This window comes from Nerophis ophidion, linkage group LG22 (assembly GCF_033978795.1).
Source record: "Nerophis ophidion isolate RoL-2023_Sa linkage group LG22, RoL_Noph_v1.0, whole genome shotgun sequence".
NCBI lineage: Eukaryota > Metazoa > Chordata > Actinopteri > Syngnathiformes > Syngnathidae > Nerophis > Nerophis ophidion.
Genome location: NC_084632.1, coordinates 9,469,183 through 9,490,047, shown reverse-complemented (window position 1 = coordinate 9,490,047; position 20,865 = coordinate 9,469,183). Strand labels below are relative to the sequence as shown.

Genomic DNA, 20,865 nt, shown 5'->3' with positions numbered 1-20,865 from the left:
TTAAATCTAAAAAAATAAAATAATTAAAAGACAAGTGTAATGTGTGTGTGATGACAATAATAACTGGTTGCAAAAGGTAAACAATGGATGGATGGATGCTTTTGCAGGGAAATATATTAAGAAAAAAATCCACGGCCCCCAGCTGATTGGTTATAAAACTCCTGATTGGTTGGTGGCAGGTTATAAAACTCCTGATTGGTTGTTGGCAAGTTTTAAAACTCCTGATTGGTTGTTGGCAGGTTTTAAAACTCCTGATTGGTTGGTGGCAGGTTATAAAACTCCTCCCCGATGGTCCGCGCGCTCAAACCGCGAGGACGCGCAGCAGCAGCAGCAGAGCATTTCGCGCGGCCACGCGGGAAAGGAAGCACCTGTGTCTGCGGGAAATAAACACGACACCTGTGACTGTAAGTATTCATCTTTGCCTTTATCAGTCAACTACTGTGTAACTAAGTATTCATGACAACTAGTTTGTGACTGTATAATTATTCTTGACAATGTTTATCAGTCAAGTAGTTTGTGACGAAGTATACATGACTATGTTCATCTGGGCGTTTATCAGTCAACTAGTTTGGGGATTTTTTTCTAAAGTTTCACAAGAAAATAACCTCATAATTCTGTCTTGTGTGATGTTGATAGAGGATAAAGTCCTCTTATTTCACGATATTTCTGAAGCTCTGATAATAATCTTAGATAATTAAGTGTGCTCAAAATATTTACAAGCCTTATCAGAATCGTGCTTGTTTTTTTACATTGAGATGACTTTTATTTTTTGAAGTTGCACACAGGTCACAAGATTAGGGACACAGACTTGGACACAGGTCCCAATATTAGGGACACAGGTCCCAATATTAGGGACACAGGTCACAATATTAGGGACACAGACTTGCACACAGGTCCCAATATTAGGGACACAGGTCACAATATTAGGGACACAGACTTGCACACAGGTCCCAATATTAGGGACACAGGTCCCAATATTAGGGACACAGACTTGCACACAGGTCCCAATATTAGGGACACAGGTCACAATATTAGGGACACAGACTTGCACACAGGTCACAATATTAGGGACACAGTCCGAATATTAGGGACACAGGTCACAATATTAGGGACACAGACTTGCACACAGGTCACAATATTAGGGACACAGACTTGCACACAGGTCACAATATTAGGGACACAGGTCCCAATATTAGGGACACAGGTCACAATATTAGGGACACAGGTCACAATATTAGGGACACAGACTTGCACACAGGTCACAATATTAGGGACACAGACTTGCACACAGGTCACAATATTAGGGACACAGACTTGCACACAGGTCACAATATTAGGGACACAGACTTGCACACAGGTCACAATATTAGGGACACAGGTCACAATATTAGGGACACAGACTTGCACACAGGTCCCAATATTAGGGACACAGGTCACAATATTAGGGACACAGACTTGCACACAGGTCCCAATATTAGGGACACAGGTCACAATATTAGGGACACAGACTTGCACACAGGTCCCAATATTAGGGACACAGGTCACAATATTAGGGACACAGACTTGCACACAGGTCACAATATTAGGGACACAGGTCCGAATATTAGGGACACAGGTCACAATATTAGGGACACAGACTTGCACACAGGTCACAATATTAGGGACACAGACTTGCACACAGGTCCCAATATTAGGGACACAGGTCCCAATATTAGGGACACAGGTCACAATATTAGGGACACAGGTCACAATATTAGGGACACAGACTTGCACACAGGTCACAATATTAGGGACACAGACTTGCACACAGGTCACAATATTAGGGACACAGACTTGCACACAGGTCACAATATTAGGGACACAGACTTGCACACAGGTCACAATATTAGGGACACAGACTTGCACACAGGTCACAATATTAGGGACACAGACTTGCACACAGGTCACAATATTAGGGACACAGGTCACAATATTAGGGACACAGACTTGCACACAGGTCACAATATTAGGGACACAGGTCACAATATTAGGGACACAGACTTGCACACAGGTCACAATATTAGGGACACAGGTCACAATATTAGGGACACAGACTTGCACACAGGTCCCAATATTAGGGACACAGGTCCCAATATTAGGGACACAGACTTGCACACAGGTCACAATATTAGGGACACAGGTCCCAATATTAGAGACACAGGTCACAATATTAGGGACACAGGTCACAATATTAGGGACACAAACTTGCACACAGGTCACAATATTAGGGACACAGGTCCCAATATTAGGGACACAGACTTGCACACAGGTCACAATATTAGGGACACAGACTTGCACACAGGTCACAATATTAGGGACACAGACTTGCACACAGGTCACAATATTAGGGACACAGACTTGCACACAGGTCACAATATTAGGGACACAGGTCACAATATTAGGGACACAGGTCACAATATTAGGGACACAGACTTGCACACAGGTCACAATATTAGGGACACAGGTCACAATATTAGGGACACAGGTCACAATATTAAGGACACAGACTTGCACACAGGTCACAATATTAGGGACACAGGTCACAATATTAGGGACACAGACTTGCACACAGGTCCCAATATTAGGGACACAGGTCACAATATTAGGGACACAGGTCACAATATTAGGGACACAGATCACAATATTAGGGACACAGACTTGCACACAGGTCACAATATTAGGGACACAGACACAATATTAGGGACACAGACTTGCACACAGGTCACAATATTAGGGACACAGGTCACAATATTAGGGACACAGATCACAATATTAGGGACACAGGCCACAATATTAGGGACACAAGTCACAATATTAACGACACAGGTCACATTATTAGGGACAAAGACGTGCACACAGGTCACAATATTAGGGACACAGACTTGCACACAGGTCACAATATTAGGGACACAGGTCACAATATTAGGGACACAGGCCACAATATTAGGGACACAAGTCACAATATTAACGACACAGGTCACATTATTAGGGACAAAGACGTGCACACAGGTCACAATATTAGGGACACAGACTTGCACACAGGTCACAATATTAGGGACACAGACACAATATTAGGGACACAGACTTGCACACAGGTCACAATATTAGGGACACAGGTCACAATATTAGGGACACAGATCACAATATTAGGGACACAGGCCACAATATTAGGGACACAAGTCACAATATTAACGACACAGGTCACATTATTAGGGACAAAGACGTGCACACAGGTCACAATATTAGGGACACAGACTTGCACACAGGTCACAATATTAGGGACACAGGTCACAATATTAGGGACACAGGCCACAATATTAGGGACACAAGTCACAATATTAACGACACAGGTCACATTATTAGGGACAAAGACGTGCACACAGGTCACAATATTAGGGACACAGACTTGCACACAGGTCACAATATTAGGGACACAGGTCACAATATTAGGGACACAGGTCACAATATTAGGGACACAGGTCACAATATTAGGGACACAGGTCACAATATTAGGGACACAAGTCACAATATTAGGGACACAAGTCACAATATTAGGGACACAAGTCACAATATTAGGGACACAGACCTGCACGCAGGTCACAATATTAGGGACACAGGCCACAATATTAGGGACACAGACTTGCACACAGGTCACAATATTAGGGACACAAGTCACAATATTAGGGACACAGGTCACAATATTAGGGACACAAGTCACAATATTAACGACACAGGTCACATTATTAGGGACAAAGACGTGCACACAGGTCACAATATTAGGGACACAGACTTGCACACAGGTCACAATATTAGGGACACAGGTCACAATATTAGGGACACAGGCCACAATATTAGGGACACAAGTCACAATATTAACGACACAGGTCACATTATTAGGGACAAAGACGTGCACACAGGTCACAATATTAGGGACACAGACTTGCACACAGGTCACAATATTAGGGACACAGGTCACAATATTAGGGACACAGGTCACAATATTAGGGACACAGGTCACAATATTAGGGACACAGGTCACAATATTAGGGACACAAGTCACAATATTAGGGACACAAGTCACAATATTAGGGACACAAGTCACAATATTAGGGACACAGACCTGCACGCAGGTCACAATATTAGGGACACAGGCCACAATATTAGGGACACAAGTCACAATATTAGGGACACAAGTCACAATATTAGGGACACAGACCTGCACGCAGGTCACAATATTAGGGACACAGGCCACAATATTAGGGACACAAGTCACAATATTAGGGACACAAGTCACAATATTAACGACACAGGTCACATTATTAGGGACAAAGACGTGCACACAGGTCACAATATTAGGGACACAGACCTGTAAACAGGTCACAATATTAGGGACACAGGTCATAAAATTAGGGACACAGACACAATATTAGGGACACAAACTTGCACACAGGTCACAATATTAGGGACACAGACTTGCACACAGGTCACAATATTAGGGACACAAACTTGCACACAGGTCACAATATTAGGGACACAAACTCGCACACAGGTCACAATATTAGGGACACAGACTTGCACACAGGTCACAATATTAGGGACACAGACTTGCACACAGGTCACAATATTAGGGACACAGACCTATAAACAGGTCACAATATTAGGGACACAGGTCATAAAATTAGGGACACAGACACAATATTAGGCACACAGACTTGCACACAGGTCACAATATTAGGGACACAGGTCACAATATTAGGGACACAGACTTGCACACAAGCCACAATATTAGGGACACAGGTCACAATATTAGGGACACAGCTCACAATATTAGGGACACAGGTCACAATATTAGGGACACAGACCTGTAAACAGGTCACAATATTAGGGACACAGACCTGCACGCAGGTCACAATATTAGGGACACAGGCCACAATATTAGGGACACAGCTCACAATATTAGGGACACAGGTCACAATATTAGGGACACAGACCTGTAAACAGGTCACAATATTAGGGACACAAGTCATAATATTAGGGACACAGACACAATATTAGGGACACAGACTTGCACGCAGGTCACAATATTAGGTAAACAGGTCACAATATTAGGGACACAGGTCACAATATTAGGGACACAAGTCACAATATTAGGGACACAGACTTGCACACAGGTCACAATATTAGGGACACAAGTCACAATATTAGGGACACAGACTTGCACACAGGTCACAATATTAGGGAGACAGGTCACAATATTAGGGACACAGACTTGCACACAGGTCACAATATTAGGGACACAGGTCACAATATTAGGGACACAGGCCACAATATTAGGGACACAAGTCACAATATTAACGACACAGGTCACATTATTAGGGACAAAGACGTGCACACAGGTCACAATATTAGGGACACAGACTTGCACACAGGTCACAATATTAGGGACACAGGTCACAATATTAGGGACACAGGTCACAATATTAGGGACACAGGTCACAATATTAGGGACACAGGTCACAATATTAGGGACACAAGTCACAATATTAGGGACACAAGTCACAATATTAGGGACACAGACCTGCACGCAGGTCACAATATTAGGGACACAGGTCACAATATTAGGGACACAGGTCACAATATTAGGGACACAAGTCACAATATTAGGGACACAAGTCACAATATTAGGGACACAGACCTGCACGCAGGTCACAATATTAGGGACACAGGCCACAATATTAGGGACACAAGTCACAATATTAGGGACACAAGTCACAATATTAGGGACACAGACCTGCACGCAGGTCACAATATTAGGGACACAGGCCACAATATTAGGGACACAAGTCACAATATTAGGGACACAAGTCACAATATTAGGGACACAGACCTGCACGCAGGTCACAATATTAGGGACACAGGCCACAATATTAGGGACACAAGTCACAATATTAGGGACACAAGTCACAATATTAGGGACACAGGTCACAATATTAGGGACACAGGTCACAATATTAGGGACACAAGTCACAATATTAACGACACAGGTCACATTATTAGGGACAAAGACGTGCACACAGGTCACAATATTAGGGACACAGACCTGTAAACAGGTCACAATATTAGGGACACAGGCCACAGTATTAGGGACACAAGTCACAATATTAGGGACACAAGTCACAATATTAGGGACACAGACCTGCACGCAGGTCACAATATTAGGGACACAGGCCACAATATTAGGGACACAAGTCACAATATTAGGGACACAGGTCACAATATTAGGGACACAGGTCACAATATTAGGGACACAAGTCACAATATTAACGACACAGATCACATTATTAGGGACAAAGACGTGCACACAGGTCACAATATTAGGGACACAGACCTGTAAACAGGTCACAATATTAGGGACACAGGTCATAAAATTAGGGACACAGACTTGCACACAGGTCACAATATTAGGGACACAAACTTGCACACAGGTCACAATATTAGGGACACAGACTTGCACACAGGTCACAATATTAGGGACACAGGTCACAATATTAGGGACACAGGTCACAATATTAGGGACACAGGTCACAATATTAGGGACACAGGTCACAATATTAGGGACACAGACTTGCACACAAGCCACAATATTAGGGACACAGGTCACAATATTAGGGACACAGACCTGTAAACAGGTCACAATATTAGGGACACAAGTCATAATATTAGGGACACAGACACAATATTAGGGACACAGACTTGCACGCAGGTCACAATATTAGGTAAACAGGTCACAATAATAGGGACACAGGTCACAATATTAGGGACACAAGTCACAATATTAGGGACACAGACTTGCACACAGGTCACAATATTAGGGAGACAGGTCACAATATTAGGGACACAGACACAATATTAGGGACACAGACTTGCATGCAGGTCACAATATTAGGGACACAGACCTGTACACAGGTCACAATATTAGGGACACAGACACAATATTAGGGACACAGACTTGCACACAGGTCACAATATTAGGGAAACAGACTTGCACACAGGTCACAATATTAGGGAAACAGGTCACAATATTAGGGACACAGACTTGCACACAGGTCACAATATTAGGGAAACAGGTCACAATATTAGGGACACAGGCCTGCACACAGGTCACAATATTAGGGACACAAACTTGCACACAGGTCACAATATTAGGGACACAGACTTGCACACAGGTCACAATATTAGGGACACAGGTCACAATATTAGGGACACAGACTTGCACACAGGTCACAATATTAGGGAAACAGACTTGCACACAGGTCACAATATTAGGGAAACAGGTCACAATATTAGGGACACAGACTTGCACACAGGTCACAATATTAGGGACACAAACTTGCACACAGGTCACAATATTAGGGACACAGACTTGCACACAGGTCACAATATTAGGGACACAAACTTGCACACAGGTCACAATATTAGGGACACAGACTTGCACACAGGTCACAATATTAGGGACACAAACTTGCGCACAGGTCACAATATTAGGGACACAGACTTGCACACAGGTCACAATATTAGGGACACAAACTTGCGCACAGGTCACAATATTAGGGACACAGGTCACAATATTAGGGACACAGGTCACAATATTAGGGACACAGGTCACAATATTAGGGACACAGACTTGCACACAAGCCACAATATTAGGGACACAGGTCACAATACTAGGGACACAGACCTGCACGCAGGTCACAATATTAGGGACACAAGTCACAATATTAGGGACACAGCTCACAATATTAGGGACACAGGTCACAATATTAGGGACACAGACCTGTAAACAGGTCACAATATTAGGGACACAAGTCATAATATTAGGGACACAGACACAATATTAGGGACACAGACTTGCACGCAGGTCACAATATTAGGTAAACAGGTCACAATATTAGGGACACAGGTCACAATATTAGGGACACAAGTCACAATATTAGGGACACAGACTTGCACACAGGTCACAATATTAGGGAGACAGGTCACAATATTAGGGACACAGACACAATATTAGGGACACAGACTTGCATGCAGGTCACAATATTAGGGACACAGGTCAAAATATTAGGGACACAGACCTGTACACAGGTCACAATATTAGGGACACAGACACAATATTAGGGACACAGACTTGCATGCAGGTCACAATATTAGGGACACAGACTTGCACACAGGTCACAATATTAGGGAAACAGGTCACAATATTAGGGAAACAGACTTGCACACAGGTCACAATATTAGGGAGACAGGTCACAATATTAGGGACACAGACACAATATTAGGGACACAGACTTGCATGCAGGTCACAATATTAGGGACACAGGTCAAAATATTAGGGACACAGACCTGTACACAGGTCACAATATTAGGGACACAGACACAATATTAGGGACACAGACTTGCATGCAGGTCACAATATTAGGGACACAGACTTGCACACAGGTCACAATATTAGGGAAACAGGTCACAATATTAGGGAAACAGACTTGCACACAGGTCACAATATTAGGGAAACAGGTCACAATATTAGGGACACAGGCCTGCACACAGGTCACAATATTAGGGACACAAACTTGCACACAGTTCACAATATTAGGGACACATACTTGCACACAGGTCACAATATTAGGGAAACAGACTTGCACACAGGTCACAATATTAGGGACACAGACTTGCACACAGGTCACAATATTAGGGAAACAGACTTGCACACAGGTCACAATATTAGGGAAACAGGTCACAATATTAGGGACACAGACTTGCACACAGGTCACAATATTAGGGACACAGACTTGCACACAGGTCACAATATTAGGGACACAAACTTGCACACAGGTCACAATATTAGGGACACAGGCCACAATATTAGGGACACAGGCCACAATATTAGGGACACAGACCTGCACCTAGGTCACAATATTAGGGACACAGACACAATATTAGGGACACAAACTTGCACACAGGTCACAATATTAGGGACACAGGCCACAATATTAGGGACACAGGCCACAATATTAGGGACACAGACCTGCACCTAGGTCACAATATTAGGGACACAGACACAATATTAAGGACACAGAATTGCACGCAGGTCACGATATTAGGGACACCGACCTTCACACAGGCCACAATATTAGGGACACAGGCCACTATATTAGGGACACAGACACAATATTAGGGACACAGACCTGCACACAGGCCACAATATTAGGGACACAGGCCACTATATTAGGGACACAGACACAATATTAGGGACACAGATCTGCACACAGGCCACAATATCAGGGACACAGGCCACTATATTAGGGACACAGACACAATATTAGGGACACAGACTTGCACACAGGTCACAATATTAGGGACACAGGCCACAATATTAGGGACACAGGCCACAATAATAGGGATACAGGCCACTATATTAGGGACACAGACACAATATTAGGGACACAGACCTGCACACAGGCCACAATATTAGGGACACAGGCCACAATATTAGGGACACAGACCACAATAATAGGGACACAGACACAATATTAGGGACACAGACCTGCACACAGGCCACAATATTAGGGACACAGGCCACAATATTAGGGACACAGGCCACAATAATAGGGACACAGACACAATATTAGGGACACAGACCTGCACACAGGCCACAATATTAGGGACACAGGCCACAAAATTAGGGACACAGGCCACGATATTAGGGACACAGGCCACTATATTAGGGTCACAGACACAATATTAGGGACACAGACCTGCACACAGGCCACAATATTAGGGACACAGGCCACAATATTAGGGACACAGGCCACGATATTAGGGACACAGGCCACTATATTAGGGTCACAGACACAATATTAGGGACACAGACCTGCACACAGGCCACAATATTAGGGACACAGACTTGCACACAGGTCACAATATTAGGGACACAGGTCCCAATATTAGGGACACAGACTTGCACACAGGCCACAATATTAGGGACACAGGCCACAATATTAGGGACACAGACACAATATTAGGGACACAGACCTGCACACAGGCCACAATATTAGGGACACAGACTTGCACACAGGTCACAATATTAGGGACACAGACTTGCACACAGGTCACAATATTAGGGACACAGGTCCCAATATTAGGGACACAGACTTGCACACAGGCCACAATATTAGGGACACAGGCCACAATATTAGGGACACAGACACAATATTAGGGACACAGACCTGCACACAGGCCACAATATTAGGGACACAGACCTGCACTGATGGGACACTTTACCTTCTAATGACGCCCAATTGAACAGGAGAGAAGTTGTAGTCAAAACTGAATGTTTAGTGTTGTTGTGGAAGTAGTTTCTTGGACGTGGGAAGTGACATATTAGAAATGATGATGATGTGCACTTCTTGACTATCACAGTACAGTGATTAAGTTAAAGTTAAAGTACCAATGATTGTCAGTGACGTAAATATTGTTCAATTAACACCTTTATCATTGTGTCAAATGGAATTTTGTTCTCTTAGACTTTTCAAGCAGATTATGTATTGGATTGAAAGCCAACTGCTTGTAAAGTAACTATATATATATATATATATATATATATATATATATATATATATATATATATATATATAGATATAGATATAGATATAGATATAGATATAGATATACACACACACACTGTGGGGCAAAAAAGTCCACCGGCTGTGCAATTCATCCCACTTAAAATGATGACAGAGGTCATAGGTGAGAGAGACAGAATGTGAAAAAAAAATCCAGGAATTCATGTTGTAGGAATTTTCAAGAATTTATTTGTAAATTATGGTGGAAAATAAGTATTTGGTCACTTCAAACAAGGAAGATCTCTGGCTCTCACAGACCTGTAACTTCTTCTTTAAGACCTGCAGAGAGCTGGGACCAAAGTAACAAAGGTTACCTACAGTAATCCTGCAGTGCCAGACGTGTCCCCTGCTTAAGCCAGTGCATGTCCAGGCCCGTCTGAAGTTTGCCAGAGAGCACATAATGATACAGCAGAGGATTGGGAGAATGTCAGGTGGTCAGATGAAACCAAAATATAACTTTTTGGTATAAACTCAACTCGTCGTGTTTGGAGGAAGAAGAATACTGAGTTGCATCCCAAGAAGACCATACCTACTGTGAAGCATGGGGGTGGAAACATCATGCTTTGGGGCTGTTTTTCTGCTAAGGGGACAGGACGACTGATCCGTGTTAAGGAAAGAATGAATGTGGCCATGTATCGTGAGATTTTGAACCAAAACCTCCTTCCATCAGTGAGAGCTTTGAAGATGAAATGTGGCTGGGTCTTCCAGCATGACAATGATCCCAAACACACCGCCTGGGCAATGAAGGAGTGGCTCTGTAAGAAGCATCTGAAAGTCCTGGAGTGGCCTATCTGAAAGTCCTGGAGTGGCCTACCTAGCCAGTCTCCAGACCTCAACCCCATAGAAAATCTGTGGAGGGAGTTGAAAGTCTGTGTTGCTTGGCGACAGCCCCAAAACATCACTGCTCTCGAAGATCTGCATAGAGGAATGGGCCAAAATACCAGCTACTGTGTGTGCAAACCTGGTAAAGACCTATAATAATCGTTTGACATCTGTTATTGCCAACAAAGGTTATATTACAAAGTATTGAGTTGAATTTTTGTTATTGACCAAATACTTATTTTCCACCATAATTTACAAATAAATTGTTTAAAATTCCTACATTGTGAATTCCTGGATTTTTTTTTTTCACATTCTGTCTCTCACAGTTGAATGAAAAATACAGACCTCTGTCATCATTTTAAGTGGGAGAACTTGGACAATCGGTGGCTGACTAAATACTTTTATGCCCCACTGTATGTATGTATGTATGTGTGTATATATATATATATATATATATATGTGTGTGTGTGTGTATATATGTATGTATGTCTTGATTGGATTATCCAGAGAATAGTGCTCGATACCGTGGTAGAGCGCAATATGTAGGTGTGGGACAAATCACAAGACTACTTCATCTCTACAGAACTGTTTCATGAGGGGTTCCCTCAATCCTCAGTAGATTTTAATGGAAGCATTCACATACAATGGTTCATATAGGGCACAGAGTGGGTGGGTACGGACAGGCGTAGGGTGTGGTGATTGGCTCATGTGTTACCTAGTAGGTGTTTCCGTCTGTGGCGGCATGTTGAAATGATTTCACTGCGCTTGTTGAGGGATGACGGGTCTGGATGATATATAATAAACAGTTTCTCTTTTAAGCATAGGTTGCATCTTTTATTACCACTGTTGTAAGGTGTGCTGGATGCAAGAATTTGCCATGTTATTGAATATTCAGCATTATTGTCTTTGAGGTTCCAAATGTGCTTGCTGAATTCTGTAGAATTCCGCAAGGTCTGGTTTCTAAAGGAGGCCTTGTGATTATTCCATCTGGTTTTAAACGCTCCTTCGGTTAATCCTACTTGTCGGATGTGCTAATGTCCTTGCGTGTTACCTTTGCTTGGTAAACGACTGATGTTTGTAAGCACCCCCCGTTGAGAGGGCCATCAGCTTTCTTGCGACAGTTGCATTCCTTATTGGTTTCAGAGTCGATGCTGTCATCTAACAAAGCTGAATTTGACCAAGCAACCCCCCCGTACCAGAAAGCACTTGATGAAAGCGGACACAACTTCACCCTCACCTATGAACCCACACCAGGAAACCAACCAAAAAAGAGCAGAAAACGAAACATCATCATCTGGTAAAACCCCCCATTCAGCAAAAACGTCTAAACCAATATCGGCCACAAGTTCCTCACTCTGATCGACAAACACTTCCCCAAAGGCAACACTCTAAGAAAAATATTAAAAAAGAACAACATTAAATTGAGCTACAGCTGTATGAATAACATACAACAAATCATTTCAAACCACAACAAAGCAATTGCAAAAGGACTGCCTACCCCCAGACTAAACGACTCTGAAACCAATAAGGAATGTAACTGTCGCAAGAAACCAGATTGCCCTCTCAACGGGGGGTGCTTACAAACATCAGTCGTTTACCAAGCAAAGGTAACACGCAAGGACATTAACACATCCGACACGTACGTAGGATTAACCGAAGGAGCGTTTAAGGCCAGATGGAATAATCACAAGGCCTCCTTTAGAAACCAGACCTTGCGGAATTCTACAGAACTCAGCAAACACATTTGGAACCTCAAGGACAATAATGTTGAATATTCAATAACATGGCAAATTCTTGCATCCAGCACACCTTACAACAGTGGTAATAAAAGATGCAACCTATGCTTAAAAGAGAAACTGTTTATTATATATCATCCAGACCTGTCATCCCTCAACAAGCGCAGTGAAATCATTTCAACATGTCGCCACAGACGGAAACACCACCCCCTACGCCTGCCTGTACCCACCCACTCTGTGCCCTATATAAACCATTGTATGTGAATGCTTCCATTAAAATCTCCTGATGATTGAGGGAACCCCTCATGAAACAGATCTGTAGAGATGAAGTAGTCTTGTGATTTTACCCCCCCCCCCACACACACACACATATATATATATATATATATATATATATATATATATATATATATATATATATTCTAGCAAAAGAGGACTTGTCCGTTGCTAGCAGCGACCGGCTAGAATAGACTGACCATACCTCCTCTTTTCACCGGATATGTCTTCTTTTGTGGAGCTGTAAGGGCAGAGTTTCTTAAATGTTTCAAATGTCCGGCATTTTGAGTATTGTTTACGATACTTAATATGTCCGTCTGGAAACTCGTTCGGTTCACTTACGCACCGAACCGAAACCCCGTACCGAAACAGTTCAATACAAATACACACACCGTTACACCCCTAGTGTGTGTGTGTGTGTGTGTGTGTGTGTGTGTGTGTGTACATATATATATGTATGTATGTATGTATGTAGGGCCTCACGGTGGCAGAGGGGTTAGTGCGTCTGCCTCACAATACGAAGTTCCTGCAGTCCTGGGTTCAATCCCAGGCTCGGGATCTTTCTGTGTGGAGTTTGCATGTTCTCCCCGTGAATGCGTGGGTTCCCTCCGGGTACTCCGGCTTCCTCCCACCTCCAAAGACATGCACCTGGGGATAGGTTGATTGGCAACACTAAATTGGCCCTAGTGTGTGAATGTGAGTGTGAATGTTGTCTGTCTATCTGTGTTGGCCCTGTGATGAGGTGGCGACTTGTCCAGGGTGTACCCTGCCTTCCGCCCGATTGTAGCTGAGATAGGCGCCAGCGCCCCCCGCGACCCTGAAAGGGAATAAGCGGTAGAAAATGGATGGATGGATGTATGTATATGTATGTAGGTATGTATATATATATATATATATATATATATATAGGTGTGTATGTGTGTGTGTGTGTGTGTATATATGTGTATATATGTATGTGTGTATGTGTATATATGTATATATGTATATATGTGTGTGTGTATGGAGAGAGTGTCTTATATTTTTCCCATCATGCATTGCACAGGATTTAAATGTTGGTGAAATGTTGAATTCTGTGTAGTGTTCGGACTTTTTGTATTGGAACACCCACATGGTGCAGTGAGCAGGTTGTGTTGCGTGTGACATTTTGTGTTACTTTATTCCTGCCATGAGTGGGAAAGGTGGTTCGGATTGGGTCATATATATAAATACTGTGCTGCTTGCACATCTAGGTGCGCCAAGGTGAACTTGTTTTGGACACTACTGTTTTTACACCGTGCAGGTGTACCTACTATAATGACTGTGTGTCTGCTACTATTGTGTAGATCCCTCGCACTGTCTTGGGTCCGCCATGTGGGTCCTGGATAAAATCCGCGGGTCGGTGGAGACCGGCGTGCTGCGTCAGGGTGAGACCGGCGACAAGAAAGGCGTGGCCCCGCCCTACTCCAACGTCCTTACCCCCGACAAGATCCCGGACTTCTTCATCCCGCCAAAGCTGGTCAGCTGTGCTCCGGAGCCCGAGGTTCCGGCGGCGAAGCCCAAGGAGACTCTGCAGCCGTCGGAGCAAACCATCAGCAGCGGGAAAAAGATTGGCGGTCCGAAGAGCCCGCGTCTGGTCGCCAAGCTGGCGGGGGACACCAAGAACCTCCTGAAGGCGGCCAATCGTCACATCATTCAGATCGAGAGCGCCGACGACGTCCCCGGCGACACCAACGCCGACCCCCAGTCGCAGACCGCCATGTCTCTCACCTACGTGCCCAAGACCCAAACTTCGTATGGATTCGCCACCCTGAAGGAAAGCCCCCACACCCGCCGCAAGGAGTCGCTGTTCCACTGTGACATCAGCAGTCCAATCACGTCCCCCAACATCCAGAGGAAGACCAGCAAGGACGGCGGCGGCGGCAACCACCTGAACCCGGCCGACTGCAACGCCTCCCACATGAACCCCTACCGCTACTTCAGCGGCGGCGAGAGCGACACCTGCTCCTCGGCCGAGTCGTCGCCCTTCAGCTCGCCTCTGCTGTCGCGCTCCGCCTCGCTGCTGAAGATCTTCACGCACGAGACTCAGGCCAAGGTGGTGAAGGCCAAGCGCACCTTCGCCCGCCACAGCTCCCTCTCCACCGACGAGTGCAGCTCGGCCGAGCCCAGCCCCAGCCTCCAGCGCCGCCTGCACATCCCCTCCTTCCACTGCTCCGCGCCGGCGCCGGTGCCGGAGCACGGCCTTCAGCGCCAGCACACCATCGACCTGCACAAGGGCGGCACCCTCAGGATCTGCGCCGACTACGACGCCGGCACCTCGCGCCTGCGCATGCGGGTGCTGGCGGCCGAGAGCCTGTACGACAAGCACTGCGACATCAAGGGCGTCAACTGCTGCGTCTCCGTCTACCTGAACCCCGGCAAGGTGCAGAAGCAGAGGAGCAACATCATCAAGAACAGTCGCAACCCCGTCTTCAACGAGGACTTCTTCTTCGACGCCATCAGCTCGCTGCAGGTCAACAACCTGTCGGTCAAGTTCAAAGTGGTCAACAAAGGAACCAGCCTGAAGAGGGACACGCTGCTGGGGGAGCGCGAGGTCCTCCTCTCCAAGCTGCTCCCGGGGGTCTAAGGGCGCCCTCGGACCACCACTTCTTGCACACGCTCACTGCAGCTCCCTTTTCCCGCGGCACTTTGGTTATCGGGAGACTTAGGCAGGGGCGCGGAGTTAGGACGGTTCCAAGACCCCCCACTTAAAAAGTAAAACAACAGCTGCAAATGAGGCGCTAAAAGTTTTTAGTTTGTTTCCATGGTGACACAAAACTTCAGTCCTGCTCTTACTTCAAAAAGAACAACATAAAAATACATGGGTGGATTTTCCAGTGACAAAAATGCATTACTGTGATGGAAAAATGGTAGCGATATAATTTTTTTTTTTTTTTTTTACAGTAAAATTCTTGCAACTGGGGTAAAATCTACGATCATTTTGACAGCTTATTACTGTGAATGTTATTTTTACAGTCAAATTCTGCCGACCGAGTGGACGTCTTACACCATTTAAAGGCCTACTGAAACCCACTACTAGCGACCACGCAGTCTGATAGTTTATATATCAATGATGAAATATTAACATTGCAACACATGCCAATACGGTCGCTTTAGTTTACTAAATTGCAATTTTAAATTTCCCGCGGAAGTATCGTGCTAAAACGTCGCGGTATGATGTGACGTCACGCATTGTAGAGCAGTGGTCCCCAATCTTTTTCTATCCACGGACCGGTCAACGCTTAATTTGTCCCGCAGCCCGGGTGGGGGTCCTTTTTTTTAATTTTATTTTTTTCTTCTTTGTCATGGAAAAAGGGACTTTTTTGTCATGAAAAATTGATTTTTTTGTGGTGGTGCACTATTTGTGAAGTGAATTATATTTATATAGCGCTTTTCTCTAGTGACTCAAAGCGCTTTACATAGTGAAACCCAATATCTAAATTACATTTAAACCAGTGTGGGTGGCACTGGGAGCAGGTGGGTAAAGTGTCTTGCCCAAGGACACAACGGCAGTGACTAGGATGGCAGAAGCGGGAATCGAACCTGCAACCCTCAAGTTGCTGGCACGGCCACTCTACCAACCGAGCTATACCGCCCTGTATAAGTAAGTGTATATTGTATTTTTTATGTTGATTTAATAAAAAAATTAAAAAATATATTTTTTTAATTTATTTATCTTATTTTATTATTTTATTTTATTTTTTATAAAAAAAATCTTCTGCGGCCCGGTGGTTGGGGACCACTGTTGTAGAGGACATTTTGGTCCAGCACCGTTCACAGCTATAAGTCGTCTCTTTTCATCGCATAATTCCACAGTATTTGTCACGTCTGTAAATCAGTTTTATGTTTGATCATGTTATGTTTTGTTTTTGGACTCTTGTTTCCCGTTTGACACTTCCTGGTTTTGTTTGTTTCCATAGATACTTGTTAGTTTCCACCTGGTCTCTAAGCCACGCCCCACACCTGTTTCTCATCACCACAGCCACTATTTAAGTCATGCTTATGCATACCACTTGCTACATGCTTGCCTACCTACTGGATTGTATTGATACCTCATGACCACGCACCTACCTTGCCTTGCCGGACCCTCATGCCTTGCCATGCTGTTTTTTGTTTGACCACGCCACGTAAGACTTTTTGTATTTATGCCTAAGTGCAAGTTTTTGGTGTGCTTTGTGCCTTTGATAATATCTTCTGTTTATTTGTAGATAGTCCTGCCATTGTGCTGTTTTTGTATAGATTATTATCCTCCACCGAGCGCGCCCTTTGTTTTGCATTTTTGTATCATAGTGCAGTGGTCCCCAACCTTTTTGTATCCGTGGACCGGTCAACGCTCAATAATTTGTCCCGTGGCCCGGTGGGACAAATTTTCTTTTTTCTTTTTTTTTTCTTTGTCATGAAAAAAGGGACGTTTTTGTCATGAAAAATTGAGGTTTTTGTGGTAGTGCACTAATTGTGAGTGTACATTGTGTTTTTTATGTTGATTTGATAAAAAATTATTCTGCGGCCCGGTGGTTGGGGACCACTGTTATAGTGTATAAATAAAACAATATGTACTTACATTCACGTCTCGCTTGTGCAAATCATCCTTTGCGTAGAAGAAGCAAAACATAACCAAGTCAATATCCTGACAGTATTATGGACATCTGAATCTTTTGCAATTTGTTCAATGAATAATGGAGACGTCAAAGAAGAAAGCTGTAGGTGGGAAGCGGTGTATTGTGGCTGCCTTTAGCTACACAAACACAGCCGGTGTTTCCTTGTTTACATTCCCGAAAGATGACTGTGAAGCTTTACTATGGAATAGAGCGGTCAAGCGAGCATGGTTTCCTACCACATGTCAACTGGCAGGTTTCGGTGAGAAAATGGTGGTGATAAGTCGGCTCTTACCGTAGACATGAGCGGAGAGCTTGCGTCGTTCCTCCTGAACCTGTCTAAGAGGCAGCTGCGGACTCTCTTGCCTCCTCCCACCGGCCGACCCCGACCGTCGGATGATTCCACGGTGGAGGAAGCATCGTCTGCTTTCGCCTCGACGAGAAACGTGGCTTCCCTCGGACACACTGGCGGTCAACCCTCTGACTTTTAGGTTGTACAGGTACGACCGTATAATCTCATTAAAACACTAGTAATACAATAAGTAAATAAGGGATTTTCCAGAATTATCCTAGTAAATTTGTCTGATTACATCTGAATCGCTCTGCCGGCTATTTTTTTTCCCTTTTTTTTCTAGTCTTTCCCTCACTTTCCTCATCCACAAATATTTCATCCTCGCTCCAATTAATGGGGAAAGCATCGCTTTCTTGATCCGAATCGCTCTCGCTGCTGGTGGCCATGATTATAAACAATGTTCAGATGTGAAGAGCTCCACAACCCGTGACGTCACGCACACATCGTCTGCTACTTCCGGTACAGGCAAGGCTTTTTTATTAGCAACCAAAAGTTGCGAACTTTATCGTCGATGTTCTCTACTAAATCCTTTCAGCAAAAATATGGCAATATCGCGAAATGATCAAGTATGACACATAGAATGGACCTGCTATCCCCGTTTGAATAAGAACATCTCATTTCAGTAGGCCTTTAAAGGACGTGTACGTAAAATGGACGTTGTATTAATGTCTTGTGTCGGCTGGCAAGAATCCTGCATGTTTTCCTTCACGCAAACATTTGCAACACTCGTGTGTTGGAGGTATGTTGTGTTACTTTATTACTTTATGGTTCATCTCCTCCAACGTCACCTTACACCTTCTTGGCCTCATTTACATCTCAGGTTTCCTATGTCAGCTGACTATTAGTCCACCTATCTGTGCACTGCTTGGCGTCTGGCTCCACCCCTTTGGTACTCAGCTGGATGTTCAAATGTGTGCAGAGTGTCGCAGATGTTTTTTGGAGCCTCAGCTTTTAAGTCGGCAAGAAAACGGAAAGAAACATTTGGACAAACTCGGACATGTTCACCAACCTTGTGTTCTTACACACATCATTCACTTATGCAAACATGACTAAAGGTGTGCATGTGTGTGATTGTTACAGGTGTGCAAACATGAATAAAAGTGTGTGTGTTGCAGGTTCGCAAACATGAATGACTAAAGGTGTGCATGTGTGTGTTGCAGGTGTGCAAACATGACTAAAGGTGTGTATGTGTGATTGTTGCAGGTGTGTAATATGACTAAAGGTGTGTATGTGTGTGTTGCAAGTGTGCAAACATGGCTAAAAGTATAAATGTGTGTGTGTGTGTGATTGTTGTAGGTATGCAAACATGACTAAAGGTGTGTATGTGTGAGTGATGGTTGCAGGTGTGCAAACACGAATGACTAAAGGTGTGTATGTGTGTATGTGTGTGATTGTTGCTGGTGTGCAAATATGACTAGAGGTGTGCGTGTGTGTTGCAGGTGTGCAAACATGACTAAAGGTGTGTGTGTGTGTGTTGCAGGTGTGCAAACATGACTAAAGGTGTGTGTGTGTGTGTTGCAGGTGTGCAAACATGACTAAAGGTGTGTGTGTGAGTGTGTGTGTGTGTGTGTGTGTGTGTGTGTGTGTGTGTGTGTGTGTGTGTGTGTGTGTGTGTGTGTGTGTGTTGCAGGTGTGCAAACATGACTAGAGGTGTGCGTGCGTGCGTGTGTGTGTGTGTTGCAGGTGTGCAAACATGACTAAAGGTGTGTGTGTGTTGCAGGTGTGCAAACATGACTAAAGGTGTGCGTGTGTGTGTTGCAGGTGTGCAAACATGACTAAAGGTGTGCGTGTGTGTGTTGCAGGTGTGCAAACATGAATGACCAACTGTGTGTGTGTGTTGCAGGTGTGCAAACATGACTAAAGGTGCGTGTGTGTGTGTGTGTTGCAGGTGTGCAAACATGACTAAAGGTGTGTGTGTGTGTGTGTTGCAGGTGTGCAAACATGAATGACCAACTGTGTGTGTGTGTTGCAGGTGTGCAAACATGACTAAAGGTGCGTGTGTGTGTGTGTGTTGCAGGTGTGCAAACATGACTAAAGGTGTGTGTGTGTATGATTGTTGCAGCTGTGTAAACATGACTAAAGGAGTGTGTGTGTGTGTGTGTGTGTGTGTGTGTGTGTGTGTGTGTGTGTGTGTGTGTGTGTGCGCAAACATGACTAAAGGTGTGTATGTGTGACTGATGGTTGCAGGTGTGCAAACATGAATGACCAACTGTGTGTGTGTGTGTGTGTGTGTGTGTGTGCAAACATGAATGACCAACTGTGTGTGTGTGTTGCAGGTGTGCAAACATGACTAAAGGTGCGTGTGTGTGTTGCAGGTGTGCAAACATGAATGACCAACTGTGTGTGTGTGT

General features: G+C 44.2%; 1 protein-coding gene across 1 annotated transcript; it reads left to right on the top strand.

The window, feature by feature from the left end:
- The first annotated feature begins 280 nt into the window (after positions 1-280).
- Positions 281-19,628, top strand: LOC133540534 (C2 calcium-dependent domain-containing protein 4C). The gene is made up of 2 exons (XM_061883209.1): positions 281-404; positions 14,875-19,628. The coding sequence occupies exon 2, from the start codon at positions 14,901-14,903 to the stop codon at positions 16,152-16,154; it is 1,254 nt and encodes a 417-aa protein (XP_061739193.1). The 5' UTR covers positions 281-404; positions 14,875-14,900; the 3' UTR covers positions 16,155-19,628.
- The last annotated feature ends 1,237 nt before the right edge of the window (positions 19,629-20,865 follow it).

Bases quoted from the DNA above. Each gene is read 5' to 3' on its own strand.
- LOC133540534 (XM_061883209.1), top strand. From the start codon at position 14,901: ATGTGGGTCCTGGATAAAATCCGCGGGTCGGTGGAGACCGGCGTGCTG.